At 50.6% G+C, this 16,880-nt stretch overlaps 6 protein-coding genes across 6 annotated transcripts; 2 read left to right on the top strand and 4 right to left on the bottom strand.

Moving 5' to 3' along the window:
* Positions 1–545: 545 nt before the first annotated feature.
* Positions 546–2,388, bottom strand: JN550_006183 (uncharacterized protein; the record flags this gene model as incomplete). Its single annotated transcript, XM_049317894.1, has 2 exons — positions 546–2,273; positions 2,332–2,388. The coding sequence occupies 2 exons, from the start codon at positions 2,386–2,388 to the stop codon at positions 546–548; spliced, it is 1,785 nt and encodes a 594-aa protein (XP_049171743.1).
* A 508-nt stretch (positions 2,389–2,896) lies between these two features.
* JN550_006182 (uncharacterized protein) lies at positions 2,897–4,064 on the bottom strand (the record flags this gene model as incomplete). The annotated part of the gene is made up of 4 exons (XM_049317893.1): positions 2,897–3,531; positions 3,611–3,801; positions 3,852–3,991; positions 4,044–4,064. 4 exons carry the CDS (start codon positions 4,062–4,064, stop codon positions 2,897–2,899), a joined length of 987 nt encoding a protein of 328 aa, XP_049171742.1.
* A 656-nt stretch (positions 4,065–4,720) lies between these two features.
* Positions 4,721–5,920, bottom strand: JN550_006181 (uncharacterized protein; the record flags this gene model as incomplete). The annotated part of the gene is made up of 1 exon (XM_049317892.1): positions 4,721–5,920. The coding sequence occupies one exon, from the start codon at positions 5,918–5,920 to the stop codon at positions 4,721–4,723; it is 1,200 nt and encodes a 399-aa protein (XP_049171741.1).
* A 1,110-nt stretch (positions 5,921–7,030) lies between these two features.
* On the bottom strand, positions 7,031–8,720 carry JN550_006180 (uncharacterized protein; the record flags this gene model as incomplete). Its single annotated transcript, XM_049317891.1, has 2 exons — positions 7,031–7,527; positions 7,580–8,720. The coding sequence occupies 2 exons, from the start codon at positions 8,718–8,720 to the stop codon at positions 7,031–7,033; spliced, it is 1,638 nt and encodes a 545-aa protein (XP_049171740.1).
* A 1,529-nt stretch (positions 8,721–10,249) lies between these two features.
* On the top strand, positions 10,250–12,268 carry JN550_006179 (uncharacterized protein; the record flags this gene model as incomplete). Its single annotated transcript, XM_049317890.1, has 1 exon — positions 10,250–12,268. The coding sequence occupies one exon, from the start codon at positions 10,250–10,252 to the stop codon at positions 12,266–12,268; it is 2,019 nt and encodes a 672-aa protein (XP_049171739.1).
* A 1,692-nt stretch (positions 12,269–13,960) lies between these two features.
* Positions 13,961–15,960, top strand: JN550_006178 (uncharacterized protein; the record flags this gene model as incomplete). The annotated part of the gene is made up of 5 exons (XM_049317889.1): positions 13,961–14,050; positions 14,176–14,401; positions 14,484–14,647; positions 14,705–14,978; positions 15,044–15,960. The coding sequence occupies 5 exons, from the start codon at positions 13,961–13,963 to the stop codon at positions 15,958–15,960; spliced, it is 1,671 nt and encodes a 556-aa protein (XP_049171738.1).
* Positions 15,961–16,880: the final 920 nt, after the last annotated feature.

Here is a 16,880-nt window from a genome sequence, read left to right as displayed (position 1 = left end):
GCTGTCTAGTGACGTGATGCATTGGCCGTAAATAACACGGGTACATACGATTATCAGTATTATTGGCAGAAATCCCCATGTACCTCCGTCAAGTATTACCTAGATTAGGATATGTGTAACTGCACGATGAACCGCAATCTTTTTACTGGCACATCAGCGTTCTATCCAGCCGCACGGAGGGAGAAAATTTTGATTTTCCACTCAACAACCACCGTCTAACCAAGAAAAATATTGTACATTGCTTAAGCCGTAGGCTCATGGCTGGGCGTCATTAGCAGAACAATCATAATTATCGTCTGTAATTAGTAGAGTGTGCTATGAGATCTCACATCCGAAAACATTAAGGATAATGAACGATAGCCTTCCTGGTAGTAGAGAAATCTGATAATCGAAAGAGATTCATTGCTAAGGAAACTGACTTATCAGTCATCGGAATTGTGAACGCGTCTCTGAGAACAAAGCAATTCTTATGGCAGCAAGTCTGGATGAACATAGAAACTTGCATGACCTAGACGCTCCACCTCATATTGCTTCTAATCATACACTCAATTGCGCTTTCGCTTGTTTCTGCCAATCAGCTCAACGTCGAAGCCCATGCTTACAAGGACGTCTCTATCCAAGCATCTACTACTGCCAAACACAATGCGTGGGTACTTCATGGCCTTTGCAACGTGGGCCCAGTCCAAAGATACTGGAGGAATATCTCCATCGTTGATACCATTGAGCCTAGGCCCAGTGGAAGGCTCATTGTAGCGAACGGGGTCCAGTTCAGGGGTTGAAATAGGGGTAGGGTTGTCCTCGAGAGTTTCCATGGAGCTCCCATTCGACTCACTGCTATTTTCCAAGGAGTTTATGGAAACGCAGTTGTCGGTCATGATCTCGGTTGTAGAATCTATGCCGTTGCTGGCGTATAATGGGCCAGTGGCGCTACAGCTCGTACTGCCATTGCCATACGGAACTCCTCTAGCCTCACTACTGGCTTCTTTCTCTCCGTTTGTGTCGTCGTAAGAAGATTTGACGCCATTCATGAGAGCCTTAGGATTGACGCGAAACATGTCCCAATTTGTTGCTACCAGAACAGCAACAGTGTGCTCGCAGGCTTCTTCTCCAGATTGGCATATCTTCACAGAGCCACCAGAGCTCTCTTCTCCAAAGCCAAGGTCCTTTAGGATCTGGCTCTTATCCACGTAAGGGTCATAAATGTTCACAAGTGCACCCTCATGAAGGAGACCCTTGACCAGATCGATGGAGCAGCTCTCGCGGGTGTCCCCGGTGCCCTCCTTGAAAGCAAATCCAAGGACTGCGACTTTCTTGCCACCCATGCTGTTATTGAAGCGTGACACGATGCGAGAAACTGCTCTTGATTTCTGGGTCTCGTTTATATCGGATATGCTCTGCCAGTAAGAGGCTACGTCGTCCAGATGAAGGGACTTGCAGAGGTACACGAGAGACAGTATGTCTTTCTTGAAGCACGATCCGCCGAAGCCGAATGAAGAGCGTAGCATATGGGGGCCGATCCGGCTGTCACTCCCCACTGCGTGCATTACTTGATCGATGTTGGCGCCGGTGGCCTCGCACACGAGACTGAGCGCGTTCGCGCTACTGACTCTCTGCGCCAGCATCGCGTTGGCGGCTAGCTTTGAGAGCTCAGAGGAGAAGAGATTGATGGTGATGATGCGCGAACGCGGAACCCATGTCGCGTAGACATCGGCCAAGGCTTGAGCGGCAGACAGGCCAGACTTGGTGTCCGATGAGCCTATGAGCACTCGGTCGGGCGAGAGCAAGTCACAGATTGCGGTTCCCTCAGCGAGGAACTCCGGGTTTGACAGGACTTCGAAGTTGACACCCACACGTGAGTTGTCCATCAAGATGTTGCTGATGGTATGACCTGTCCCTACAGGAACGGTGCTCTTCTCAACCACAATCTTATCAGACGTGGCGTATTGAGCAATGGACATGGCAACCTCCTCAAGCCTTCCGATGTCAAGCGAATAGCCAGCACCGGTACCTCTCGATTTCGTGGGCGTATCAACAGCCACCATGATGGTGTCAGCTGCTTGGATGCTCCCTTCCAAATCTGTCGTGAAGTGCAAATTCCGACGCTTTTCAGCGTTGAGTCCATCGCGCGGGCCTCTGACAACATCTAGGAGCGAAGGCTCTGAAACTGGAAGCACGTCGGACTTCCATGCCTTGATGCGCTCCGCATTGCGATCGACCACCGTCACTTGTACGTGTGGACATTCTCTAGCCAGGACGGCTGCGGTAGGACCACCCTAGTAACATGTTAGCACATTCGAATCAATTCCATTCCAGGTCTTTGAGAACTCGTACTACGTAGCCCGCACCGATGAAGCAAATGTGAGAGATTGACCTTTGGCTCTCAATCATTGTGACGCCGTGTTCTGATTCACTCTGTTGGAACAGCTAGTTCGAAGAAAGGGCTATCTTAATGAATCTCGTTGAGGTATAATCTCTATTCAATACACTTCATGCATAATAATCGAGGTTCTACTCGCTCAGATATCATATGATCAGGCCGAACTGCCCTATATCCTCTCCCTCCCGGCTAGGCTTTGGGTTACTAAGCCTGCCTCTAAAGCAAAGTCCTTATTGTTGCTATACTACCACTAGCAGCCTAAGAGGTCTGGAGGCATTATTTGGCCACTTGCGTGAGTTATGGTCATCTATTCTCAATCACTGCGTTAATTTAACCATATTCTATCAGAAGTCGTCCAAGGGCATCATTTGTCATAGGTCAGTACTGCAGATTAGTCACCTACTCATTCTTAGTTCGACCATATACGTAACACTTTCCAGTCATGCAAATATTATGTCAGAATATGATTATTTTGTGAGTAATCATTCCCACAAAGAAGTAACTGTTGTTCTAGTTATGTCAAATGTGCCCATTTGTGCCGTTCGTACCATTGGATTTCTGCTCCTTCTCCAAGAACCAGTTTACAGTGACGTCAAGACCTTCGCGAAGATTTACTACTGGCTTCCACTCCAAAACGTCCTTGGCCAACCCTATGTCCGGTTTTCTTCTGTATGGGTCATCCTGTCTTGCTGGGAGATGGTTCACCGGTGCCCTGGTGGCACTTCCCACCTTATTTGCTACAAGCTCCACAATCATCTCCGCAATCTCCCCGACCTTTGTCTCGACATCACTCCCGATGTTGACGGGACGAGAGTACTCACTGTTCATAAGAGCATTCAGACCAGCCACACAGTCCGTCACGAATTGAAAGCACCTTGTAGCACTACCATCGCCATATATTGTGAGTGGCTGTCCCTTCATTGCTGCCACAATGAAGTTAGGAACAGCTCTTCCATCATTTAGCTGCATGCCTGGTCCGTACGCGTTGAAGATACGCGCGATTCGTACCTTGAGGCTGTGTTTGCGCTGGTAACCGTAGGCCAGAGCCTCGGTAATGCGCTTGCCTTCATCATAGCAGGATCGAGGGCCAAACGAATTCGTGTTGCCCCAGTAGTTTTCTGACTGTGGGATGACCTTTGGATCCCCGTAGATTTCTATGGTGTTATTGCATAGTCAGCTTTATTGGAGTGAGACAGAGCTCAGGAGCCTGTGAGGGCGCTGGATAGAACATACCCGATGTGCTAGCAATCAAGATTCTCGCTCCACATCCAACAGCGAAATCGAGCATGTTCTTCGTTCCAACAAAGCATGTTTCCAGAATTTCAATCGGACTCTCCTCAAAATGATCCGGACTTGCCGGGCACGCCAGATGATAGATTGCAGTAACCCCAGTGATATTTGGAAGAGAATGTCTCACATCGTGCCTAATATAGTATCAAAATCAATGTTCAATCAATGCGTTGCGGTAGCATACTCAATGAAGCGGAAATTTTTATTTTCCTCAAACTTCTTGACATTCTTAGTTGATCCTGTCCAGAGCGAGTCAATGGCTACAACTTCGTGGCCGTCCTCAAGGAGCCGCTCGACCAAATGTGAGCCGATGAATCCAGCTCCCTTTTTCAATCAGTTATCGCTTCACACGGCAGTAGGATTCTCATAGTCTTACTCCAGTGACAATGATGCACATCTTGTACAAGTTCGAGATTCAAATGTCTTTTGTGTCCCGTGATGAGGATTAAGTGAATTCAGAGCAATCTCAAGACCAACGAGGAATGCGAAGCTGATATGTTATTTCACGATGTAGCAGACGAGGCTATACGTAGTGAGCAGCTGGTTCTGAGCTAGGATTCTCGTTCATGGGATATGTCTCTGCTGTTCCTAGTATTTTTCCCAAGAATGATGATTCAGCGACTCTTCGTTGCTGAGAGCCAACTGCATATTAGTCATGCTCTTATGTAATAACACTATCAACTGCCGACCTCAGGTCACATCGCTGGCCCGCTGTTTATTGGATCTGCTTTCTTGGAGAGATATATGGCAGCTGACTTCTGTCAAACCTTCCAAGCTCCATATGTAGATTAAATCAGAGAAATCATCTGTCAAATACATAGATTGATTATTTCTTGTCAGCATAAGTTTGGCAAACTGCGGGCTATGCTTCTCGAATGATCGAGGATCAAATACAAGATACTGGTACTTGATTGTTGGCGTATATTCACAGTCATCAGGAAAATGAAGCAGCTACGTTGGCTTATGTGCCTGATATAGACCATTTTGAAACATGACTGGAACAACGATCACACCAAGATGGGACTTAATGTAAATTCATATTGTAGGCACGATTCAATCATCAAAGGTCTCTAGGAGACCAGCAACAAGTACTTTTTCCCTGATCCGGGGAAATTTGCACGTATTAACTTTGCGATCCTGCGTAAAATTTGCGCTGAAATAACGCAAATATGCGCCGAAAGTCCCCGGTCTACAGTCGGCATCATGATTCTCTGGCTTATCCCACAGCTCCGCCAGTGTAGGGACATCGTTATCCCTCCGTCGATATAGCTTTATCAGGCCAGAATTCGAGAGGACGTACTCGAAGTACTTACACGCCTCCGCATATTGCTCGGTATCCTGATCTTGATTAAAACTTGTGGAGAATAATTCGAATTGTTTCGGACCATTGTCGTTGGTCGCCATGACCGCCGAGGAAAACTCCTTATACTCAATGAGTAGTACTCGGTTCTTGCAATAGCTTGGGCCGCTAAAGCCGTCATATGGATCCTCCAGCAGCCGGACTCTGTCGTAGGCAAGGTAGCCTTGAAAGTAATCGAGCTTCTCTCCAGAAGCCCCACTGAACACATGTGTCAAGTTCCCATCACGCACTTGATGCAGGAAGAGCGGGTGAGCGTGAATGCCCTTGTTGTTGATCCGTCCCTTCCAAGCCTCGAGAAGAACAAGCATCCAACGCTTGATGAACCCATTCCCCTTGCGCCCAGCGATGAAGAAATTCTGTGCGATTCCCGACTTCAATGTTGGGTCGGACGAGCACACAGCCACCTCAAACTTAGATTTTGGGTCCTCCAGTGCATTCCAGCATATCTGATCAAGGTGCATCAACAGAATAATCCCGACGTCCATCCATATCCCACCATGTTTGTAGACCAATGGCAAACGGATGGTGTCTGACGTGTTGGCACCTGCGTATTTCCCTGTCGATCTTCCGTCTCTGAGATGCTTGGGTACATGATCCTCATCCACAAAGTTAAAAAGATTGGCGGGCGAGTTATGGACGAGACTCAGAACACGGACAGTCCATCGAGGCCCTTGCATCCTCACCCACCCGATGACATTGCGTTTCTGCCATGGTGGCATTGTCTCGAATCCATTATCCCAAAACGCCCAAATGTTCTCTTCAGAAGTCACAGGAGGAGGGTTGAGGATGGTCTGTATGATTTCCTCATCAGATCGGTGATCTACGTGCTCAAGTGGCTTGGCTTTTGGCAGCGAAAGATTGGTCGGTAGGAGTGTCACATCTGAGCCGTTCATCGTGTCTGGTGGTTGCCGGCACTGAATTGTGCTTGGGGGCATGGCAGTGCTTGCCATGGCGTCTGGGGATGTTGGGTACGAACGATCTATGGACAACTAGACGCCACCTGAAGATCAACGTTAAAATTCCAAATCACTATCAATCAATCCCTGGCAGCCGTAGCTCTCTCGGAAGTCGCAACATACGGGCTGGCTAGTAATCTCGATAAGATGGACTTTGTGTGTAGATTCCTCTTATTCCGTCTACGTCAACAAAAAGATCACTCAGGTGCCCAGCCATTTGTCAGATATAGTGTGTGATGCACCTGTGACTTGTCACTCACCATCTTCTATTGCATAACGATCACTAAATCTGCTTATTGACGCGATTGGAAGTAATAGCTTTCGAATTGTGTTATGTCATATGCAGGGGGGAGTCACAGTAGTTTCAGGTTAATTGTGACTAATATTTAGTCATACTGCTGCACAGTAGGGGTCTGTATGCATAACATCGCATAATATTGTAGCTTGGCATTAGTGTAGCAGGGTTGACAACGTAATTGGGGTAACGTAACCCATAAGCGAGCAAGTCGTCATATTGGATCTAGGCTGGAGGTCTCAGTAGGTGAAAGAATTATTATGGCAGCTGCCGGAAATAGATACCTCAGCTGAAATTACCTACTCTATTTAGCTATCAAGCTTTGTTATTCGCCGCCATCGAATGTATTTTATATATTTGAGAAAAGTACAATTTATGTAAGCCGTAGACGTCCTGAGAATGGGAGGTTCTAAGCTCTAATCAATAAGAATTAGTACAAGACTCAGTCGACGCAAAATTGATCCTCACTTGCTCATGTAGAATCAAAATACGAGCCTGCCCCGGGAGGATATCATGGCCTGTTAGGACAGTAGTAAACTCTGACCTGGCTATTGCAGCTCCGGGCAGAATCTTGGAGGGCCAAGCATATATCGTAACTCGCCGTGCTTAAAATTTGTGAAGCTCTAGAATCTGCTATATTTGAAAGGATGGGATGCAATATTGCATAACGGCCTGGCCTTCCACAATTGTCCGCTGAGTACTGTTCACCAGTATCAGACATCCCACGATTAAATCAAGTGGGTTCATCTCACTTAAGACTTCTTTTTCTTCACCGAGTGCCACTCCGTAAAGACAGATCCAATAAGGGTCGCCGCCGTCAGTCCCACGGGCAGGTACAAAGTCTGGGTGACCGCCTCATCGTATCCGAGTAGAACATCGCCTAGGCGCTCAGTTCCAACAATGTCGCGAATCTGGGAAAGACCAGCCTTTTCGATCTGTGCAGTGTCCACAGATGGGACACGCAACGCTATCTCGGCTGCCAAGCGGCTCTGAAAAAGAGACGTAGATACGACAATCCAGACTGCGTTGCCGATGAGGCCTCCGAAGCCGGTTGCTGCAATGGCCATGGGCAGATCTTCTCGCTTCATGATAGTTTGCAAGGCCACGAGCGGAGCCTGAAGCCCGAAACCTATTGCTAATCCTAGAAAGCCGAGAAGACATAGTACCTTGACGTTGTTTTCATCCAAGCTCAATGTCGTTAGAAGGCCAGAGGCGATTGGCGCCAAAATTGTAGTCATAAACATGAACGCTACTGTCGATTAGCATCTAGAAAATGGCTTGGAATGCAAACAGAGACATACGGTTATAATACCCTAGTAGGGTGATTCCCGCCCCGCTGCAAAGGTTTCCGACTATAATGCCAACAAGCATTGGTGTGAGAAGGATGCCAGAGTACGTCGGACTGTACCCCTTGACACCTTGAAAGTAGATAGCCATGTAATACTCCGTGACAGCTAGGGAGGAGTTGGCGCAAGCGTCAAACCAAGTTGTAGCCAGGACGGTTTTCATCCGGATGATGCGCGGTGGTAGGGTTGCATCGTCTTGAAGCTGGTGTTGACGCCATGCAAAAGCAGCTAGGAGTGCTCCAAATAAGAGGAAAAGTACGATAATACGGGCATCAGCCCAGCTATATCTGACGCCGCCCCATTGGAGGGCTAAAAGCAAACATGTGACAGCCGGCATGAACGATATGGTGCCAAACCAGTCAAATCGTTTGAGCTCGTCTCTCCATGGGCGTGGGTTATTATTCGAAGTAGTCTTCTGCTTGACGAAGGACACCAGCACAAGTGCGAGGACGCCCAGAGGCAGATTGATGCCGAAACAGGCCCTCCACCCAAGCCAGTCGATTAAGGCGCCGCCAACGATTGGTGCACTGACGATTCCCGTCATCTTTGTTGACACCACCACCGTTGTCCACAGAGGCCGCCTGTGCCTGGGGAAATAGTAGGCCAAAAGCACAGGCGAGCCCGACATGATACCAGCAGCGCCCACACCTGCAACAGCACGACCAAGAATGAACATGGGTGACGTGACAGCAACAGTGCAAAGCAGAGAACCGATTTCGAAGATGCAAATGCTGATGATGTACAGCATTTTCGCGGATAGAAGGCTGTACAGCTTGCCGAAAAGGAACGTGAAGCTGGCGGCCACAATCGAGAAGCCGGACGAGTACCAGCCAATATCCTCGATGACCCTGAAGTAGTCACTCAAACTCGGCACGGCTGTCGCGACAATGGTCAAATCCAGGCCGGTCAAAATTCCAACAACGCAGAGCGATACAACGGCCATCCATAGTTTTATTCCGGAAGGGTAGAGGGTATCATCATCATCACCATCCAACGGAGTGTCTTGGACTTCCAGCTGATCTCGAGGCCGGCCTGCTCTTTCGCGGACCTTAGTCGCCTGTTCTGTTGCAGCGACATTGGGGCTCTGTTCCCCCATGTCGAAAGTTGGCTGCTGGCTGGGTAAGGGAGGTGTTGCAAGTGTAGATGCAAATTAATCGGTTGTAAAGCGATTTGTTGATCAGAGGAAACAGCGGTCAAGATATGCTGTGCTCGTTGTTTGGGTTGAAATCCCACGAGTGAAATTGTTAGACGTAATACCAAGCACGCAGCGAATAAGCTCGCTTATGCATCCCTATTCATAATCCCGGCCGACATTAACCCGATAATTTTCTGGCTTATCCGGCAACAAGGGTAAGTAGCCGATATACTAATTGATGTGGTCATATATTGTGGCCCTTGATTTCATTCTTCTTTACGTTTTTCATCGTATACTCTTGAGCAGAGTTGCGCGAACGAAACAGTGGGTGGGAAGTATCATACCTTGGCTGCCATATTTCTACTCTCGTAATACTGTACGATAAGCATCGGGATCCGTAGCTGTCAACGAGCACCTGACCACGGGTCATCCTTTCAGTGGCCAAGCTTGATGCAGACCTTCTAGGGCGTGGTTGTGATTGCTTACGATGACAGCTGGAGACCCCAAGCGTTTCCGACCCTGCCTAGATATACCCCACGCGGGGCTCGTCCAACCTACGGGTATAGCCCGTAGCCAATCGATGGCCACATCAGAGAATTGTCCGACAAGGCGACAACTTCATGATGCCAGCGGAACAAGAAGTCTGTCGCTGCCCACAGCGATGCCCTTGATCGTTCAATTTAATACATACTACCTTAGGCTGGAATTCGACCAACAATCTTCCTGCGTCTGTCATGACCTTGCTCAAGAGGCAGTGAGGGGTCTGCGACAGCAGACTGGCTTGGGACCACCACGCTCGTTCTAATGAACACAAATGATCAAATGATCAGGTCTGTCGGTAAACCTCGAGGCGTCGGACGTCCCATTGCTGTCTTGATATTCCTAGAAAAGTCCACTGAAGAATCCAGGTCGCTTCACTAGGATTCGTTTGCACTCTCTGTAACAAGAACCCTCCAATTTTGACATTAGCTGAGAGTGTGACAAACGATGTATCCGCATTGCCTTGGGCAAACCAGACGTCGTTTGAGTCGGCTTCTTCGCGGCTCGGCCGATAATCGTCGCCCCCTGCGCGCTAGACATGGACACTACTGGCTGAGCCTTCATCAAAGCTGGAGCTGAGCTTGCTTGAGCGAAGCCGTGTCAGGGTCTCTCAAAGCATCGTGACTGGTTGGTGCCCGTGCGTTTGTCCAAGGGATGGAAATCAGGAGACGGCGCCTGGCCCGTGCACGGCTGCCTTGAAGCCCAGCTCCTGGCGCCGTTGTTGCCTCTGTAACGCGGGCTTTATTTAAATTCGAAGTCAATAAAGGATTGCAGTTCGTTTCTCGTCCTCCAACCCTCCTCGCAATCCTTTTGACTCACTTCCACTCTCGGGAAGAGTTCAATTGACTGCCAGACCACCTACTCCTGCCCATCAGAGCTTCTTTAAAAGGTTACAGGGGTCGCCCCAAAGCTCCTGGCCCACCCGACCATTCTCAACACGTCATTGGACAATGCCTCCCAGAAAGAAACAAGACAACGCAGCTCCTGCTCCTGCTTCGACGAGGGCTACGCGCTCCCGCAAGCAGGCTGCTGCTGCGGCTGCTGATCCTGTGGATGATGAGTCTCACTCCCAAGGACAGGATAGTGGCGCACCTGCTCCTACCTCTGCCCCTGCCGCCAAACCCACACGCTCCCGCAAACAAGCTGCCGCTCCCGCCAAGGGTCAGACAGATTCCCAGCCCATGGATGACAAGCCATCCAAGCCAGCCGCCCGTGGCAAGAAGAGCGCCTCAGCTGCCGCTCCAGCAAGCGACGCAGCCGATGTGCAGGCCTCAGATGATAAGCCGGCCAAGTCGGCGGCTCGTGGGAAGAAGAGAGCTGCCCCTGCTGCTCAGGCCAACAGCACTCCTCCCCCTGAGACCAAGAAACCCAAGACGGAGCCACAGCCAGAGGCCCAGTCGCCAGAGCTTGAGGACGCTCAGATTGCCAAGCCAGGAGTCAAGGTACCCCTGGACGAAGAGATCTCGGGCGAGTTGATTGGTTTCGAGGTCTACATTGATGATAATGGTATCATCTACGACGCCTCACTGAACCAGACCAATGCTGGCGCCAACAACAACAAGTTCTACCGCGTCCAGCTTGTCCGCAATACTCTCGGCGTTTACCGAACATGGACGCGCTGGGGTCGTGTTGGAGACCGAGGCCAGAGTGCCATCTTGGGCGATGGCACCCTGGCCGACGCCCTTTCAAACTTCAACAAGAAGTTCAAGGATAAGTCCGGCTTGAATTGGACTGATCGTACTGCCCCGCCCAAACCAAAGAAGTACACTTTTGTCGAGCGTAGCTATGCGCCCGATTCGGACGACGAGGAGGAAGCCTCGGACAAGATCAAGGCGGAAGATGACGCCGAAGCCCCCGAGTCGAAGCTGGCACCTGCTGTTCAAGATCTCATGGAGCTAATCTTTAACCAACAATACTTCAACGACGTCATGTCTGCACTAAACTACGATGTCAAGAAACTGCCCTTGGGGAAGCTGAGCAAGACGACCATCACTCGTGGTTTCCAAGCGCTGAAGGACCTATCAGCTCTCTTCAATGATCAATCCCTAGCCCAAAGCTTGTATGACACTTCCTACGCAGAAGCCGTTGAGAACTTGTCCAACTCCTATTTCTCCTTCATTCCTCATGTGTTCGGTCGATCGAAACCCCCTGTCATCAACAACCAAGATCTGCTCAAGCGAGAAATAGATCTTCTCGACAGTCTTGGCGATATGAAGGAGGCGGCCGCAATCTTGAAGAATGAGCAGAAGGATACTGAGAGGCTGAACGTTCTTGATCGACAGTTTCAAGGCCTAGGCATGGAGGAAATGACTCCACTCAAGGCTAACAGTACCGAATTTACACAGCTCAAGAACTATCTCATGGACACGAGGGGCTCCACTCATAACGCCAACTACCAGATCGACCAGATCTTCAGAATCGAGCGCCGTGGTGAGAAGGGCCGCTTTGATAGCAGTCCGTTCGCGGGACCTCCTCGTGACAGGCGACTTCTGTGGCATGGGTCACGATGCACCAACTTCGGTGGTATTCTGAGTCAAGGTTTGCGCATTGCGCCTCCTGAGGCACCGGTGTCTGGTTATATGTTCGGCAAGGGCATCTATCTTGCAGATATGAGCTCAAAGTCGGCCAATTACTGTTGCGCTTACAACACCAACGGCCATGCTCTTCTGCTTCTCTGCGAAGCCGAGCTCGGAGATCCTATGCAACACTTGACGAATGCTTCCTACAACGCTGGGGAGGATGCTAAGGCGAAGGGGATGTTCTCGACCTGGGGTCAGGGCTCCACAGGCCCAAGCCAATGGAAGGATGCAGGCTGTGTGCATCCGTCGTTGCAAGGCGTGAAGATGCCTGATACGACGGTTAAGCCGGGTGCGACTGGCGTACCCAACGCCGGCCTATACTACAACGAGTACATCGCTTACGATGTATCTCAAGTCCGACTTCGATATCTTCTTCGTGTCCGAATGTAGGACCTTTGACCAGAGTTTGAAGCGAGGACCCTAGAGCTCGAGTGGTCGTGTGAAATGGGGATCGTGTCTACTCCTCCAGCCAAAGCCAATTGCCCCTAAGACATTGCGACCAATGTGTCCCAAGAACTTGGTTCATTGAGAGGCAACGGGTCTAGACGGAGTTTCGTGGTCTGGACAGATCGTTACTTGCAGGTGTATTATTTTGATGGCGCAAGTTGGCGCATATGTGTTCACTAATCTTACTTGAGCATTTTCATGGGCTGGGGCGGACCAGATGGAACGCCGTGCTTAGAAGGCTTGTGAACTACGAACCACGTTCGCAGATACTGGACAAGTCAAGGCTGGAGCTCAATTGATATTCTAGAGTTGCCCTATTTCGCGCTTTATCTAGCTATAGAGAAGGACCAATATCCATACCGAAAAGTACAGTGCAAGGTTCCGCCTGTCTCAACACCTGTGAAGCTAAGAAGCACATGCCGGTGGTGGGCGACAGCTCTACCGGCACCGCCCGATAAGAGATCGAGGACATTGGCTTTGAAGCACTCTTAGCTGCGCCACCATGTCGGTTCAAGACATCTACGTTGAGCAATTCCGTGGCACGTGCCGTGGTTGAAAAGCCACCCCTCTCCGTAGAGCGCTGTATACTACGAACTCGATCAGATTCTTCTACAGAACAGCCGGTGGGCAGTGCTGTAGGTTCAACCAGTGACTTTTCCTTGCGGGCAAGAAAGAAGAAAGAAAAACTTCACTCGATACAGCAGATCTCGCAGATTGAGTTCAACATGTGCAAGCTGTATGAGTATTCACATACTTTCGTTGCACAGCTGCAGCAGATATAGAGACCAAGGGCTTCGTTCAACTGAGTGACAGGGGCCTGAGTTGATTGCTCGATATGATCGAGTAATTATCTTTTGGTGGCCGTGCACTATCAGCCTAGCAGCCGTTCGTGGGACGATAAGCGGGGGATCCGCACCCCGGGGCAGGTAATCCTTACCCTCCAGCGCGGAAATGGCTGGTCGAACCCAGTCTCCCCATGGTAAAGAGTGAACTAGCCTGCCCGGTTGTCGGCTAGAGTACACCGCGCGACCAATCGCATGGCGGCAAGCATTGTCTATCTGGGTTTATCTGGGTGACGGAGAAGCCGACCTGGAGGTGAATGTATCTGCCAAGCTCCAGTTTGCTGATGCCATGATGTGAGGTAAAGTGTGGGGGCAGATATCAGAAATCTACACACAATATGTGAAAAGGCAGTATGCATACGCTCTCGCTGGCCCAGAGCCGTGAAGCGCAGCCGAGATCTGAGGGCTTTATCCACCTGGGCCCGAGATACTTAACATCTGCATTCCCAGATCGTTTCCTCTTCCTGCCGTCTGCATCAGATCTGAGGGTGTTGTTATCATCGCTAGGGTCCCAATTGACTTCTGTCTGTCTGCAACCCTGTCCTGCACCCTTGAACTCTCGGGTAACCCCCTCACGTGGGCACAGCGTCATACCTATCCCAGGATAGGAACTGTGACCTCGGGGTAGTAAGGAGAGAGCTGCAGGGACGTTTCCCCCGGGTTAAAAAGGACGTGCATTTCCTATAGCGTTTCCATTACTCGAGAATTACTCGACCAGAACCACCCTGCTACAGCTGCACACTGTTCAGCCCTCTCTCTACTATACTTGGCAGGAGGCCCACCGTTCGCCGGCATGGATAAGCTTCACAATTCCAAGGTCGGCCATTGGGCCGATCGCCTGGCCGTCGACAACGAGGACGGGCTGACGACGGCCCAGCTGATGGTGAGTTTCTCTCTTGCTACCGCTCAGCCGGGACCTTTGCGCTCGCGTCCCCCTGCTACTGCAATAGCCCACGGGGGGTATGGATTCTCGGCCAGAAAGACTAATGTGGAACCTTGTTGCTGTAGTTGACAAACAATGACTTGAAACCCGTGGAGCCGGAGCGCCGGCAATGGGGCGCCTGGAATTTTGTCGGGTTCTGGATCGCTGACTCGTTCAACATCAACACGTGGATGATCTCGTCGTCCATGATCGTGGCGGGCTTGTCGTGGTGGCAGTCATGGCTCTGCGTCTGGATCGGCTACGCCATTGCGGCCGTCTTCATCTGCTCGACGGGTCGCATCGGTGCCATGTGTAAGTACTCTGAACATCCCGTGTTGTCCGGGCTGCTGGCCAGAAGACGAGAAGAGGGAAAGCTGACCCGTTTTCCTTGAAGACCATATCGGATTCCCAGTGGTCGGCAGAGCCTCATTCGGAATCTGGGGTAGCTTGTGGCCTGTGTTCAACCGCGCGGCCATGGCTTGTATCTGGTATGGCGTGCAGTCCTGGATCGGTGGCGAGTGCGTGTATTTGATGATCCGCTCGATATGGCTCAGCTGGGTTCGTGTCTCCTGAGCATCATGGTTCCAAAAGACCTATACACTGACCGTCTCTCAGGATCGTCATACGATACCAAATACCTTCGCTCCGGATTCGGGGGCTACGACGGCTGATTATGCTTCCTTCTTCATCTTCTGGTTTTGCTCATTGCCAGCGATCTGGTTCCCAGTCCACAAGATCCGACATCTCTTCACGGTCAAGGCGTACTTTGTTCCTTGCGCCGGCATCGCTTTCTTTATTTGGGCGATAGTCCGGGCTGGAGGCGTCGGACCGATTGTCAGGCAGCCCGCAAGCATCGGTGGATCAGAGCTCGCATGGCAGATGGTGAAAGGTAAGTTCAAATACCATATTTGCTGTCTTCTGGATCGCCGACTAGTAGCTTACACCATTCTTCAGGCATCATGAACTCGATCGCCAACTTTGCGACATTGATTGTCAATGACCCTGATTTCACTCGTTTCGCTGGGAAGCCAAGAGATGCACTGTGGTCACAGTTGTTCACCATCCCCATCGGCTTTGCCGTGACCAGTTTCATTGGAATCATCGTGTCCTCGTCATCTGTGGTTATTTACCCCGGCACGGACCCGATCTGGGACCCCTTGGATCTTCTGGAGAAGTTCATTGACGACGGTGGCTCCGCCCAGCGCTTTGGCGTCTTCGTTATTGCTGCAGCCTTTGCCCTTGCTCAGCTGGGGACTAACATTGCTGCGAACTCTGTATCTGCCGGTACCGACATGACGGCCTTGCTCCCTCGGTTTATCAACATCCGTCGCGGTGGATACATCTGCGCCCTTGTTGGTCTAGCGATGTGCCCGTACACCTTGCTTACCTCCAGCAACCAGTTCACAACCTACCTGAGTTCTTACTCTGTCTTCCTCAGCTCCATTGCGGGGGTGATGATTTCAGATTACTACGTCGTTCGCAAGGGATACTTGGAAATCAAGGAACTCTACGACGCGCGCAAGTCTGGCCCCTACTTCTACACCTTCGGCATCCACTGGCGGGCCTACGCGGCCTACATCAGCGGCATCCTGATCAACGTTGTTGGCTTCGCGGGCGCCATTGGGCGGGATGTGCCCATCGGGGCGACATACATCTACAACGTCAACTTCTTTGCCGGGTTCATCGTCTCGTCGGGGATGTACTGGGGGCTCTGCAAGCTCTTCCCTATCCCGGCCACGAGCGACCGGTGGATGGAGGTGGGAGACGCCATTACCGATGTCAGGCTCGCTTATGACGGTAGCAGTCATCAGGACTTTGATGAAGAGGCGGTCATGGGGTCAAAATACGGCGAGAACCCGAAAACTGTTTAAGCTGAATGCAAAGCCATTCCACCTGGGGAAGGGTAGTATATGATGTAGCCACGTATGATTTTTGTCTAGCCCTGAAAAGGGTTGCTTGGGAATGATGATACCAGATGTTGGAACTTGAAGCTAGCCGTGATTGTGAGACTCTATGGGAAACGGTGAGTCATATATCTTATGAAACGCAATTGCTTCGATACCAGAGTATCTTCTACGTTCTCGGCCGAGTTCTTCCTTGCCACCCAATGATCATAGCGATATGCTCCTCAATACCACCTGTGCATGACGGACAATTCATTGGTCGTTAGTGCCTCTTTGTCGTGGGTTGGGGCAGTTGCAGCCTGGCGCACGGGCCAACGAGTAGGCTGCAACTGCTCTAGTGGGTTGTGGACCCCTGAACGCTCCCCGACAACGTACAGCCGCATGGCATTGAACAAACAAATAAAGGAGCCTCGGAAGACTACAGCTGATTCCATTGAACGCTACTTTTGTCTTCTCGTCACCAACGAACGCTGATTGGACCCAATCTCTTTGTCCAGCTGCTTCCGAGAGCAATTATCGCAATCAAGGTGGCAGTCGGCGAATTGAGCTGCTCAAGGTGCGTATCGTCAGTATCCGTGGTTCCTCCGTGTGACCCCGAGACTCTCTATCAAAGGTGAATGTCGGCTAACTCCTTCCTCCAGAAAGCATTGTCCATTCGCCCTTGGCCGATCTACTTGAACTCGAGAATGGCATCTCTTACAGACAACACTGGGAGTCGTCTTTTGACGCTCCCTGTGGAGCTCCTCCAGCAGGTAGCCCGTCGGCTCACAACTCCCGAATATGGAAACCTTCGCCTCACCTGCAAACACGTCGAAGCCTCGCTCTTCCACGCCTTCGCCAGGGAATTCTTTATGAAAAGACAGTTCATGCTCACTCATTTCAGCCTC

The sequence above is a fragment of the Neoarthrinium moseri genome, assembly GCF_022829205.1.
Source record: "Neoarthrinium moseri strain CBS 164.80 chromosome Unknown scaffold21_Wmoseri_CBS_16480, whole genome shotgun sequence".
NCBI lineage: Eukaryota > Fungi > Ascomycota > Sordariomycetes > Amphisphaeriales > Apiosporaceae > Neoarthrinium > Neoarthrinium moseri.
Note: the sequence above shows the minus strand (reverse complement) of the source record. Positions and strands in the feature narration are given on the sequence as shown.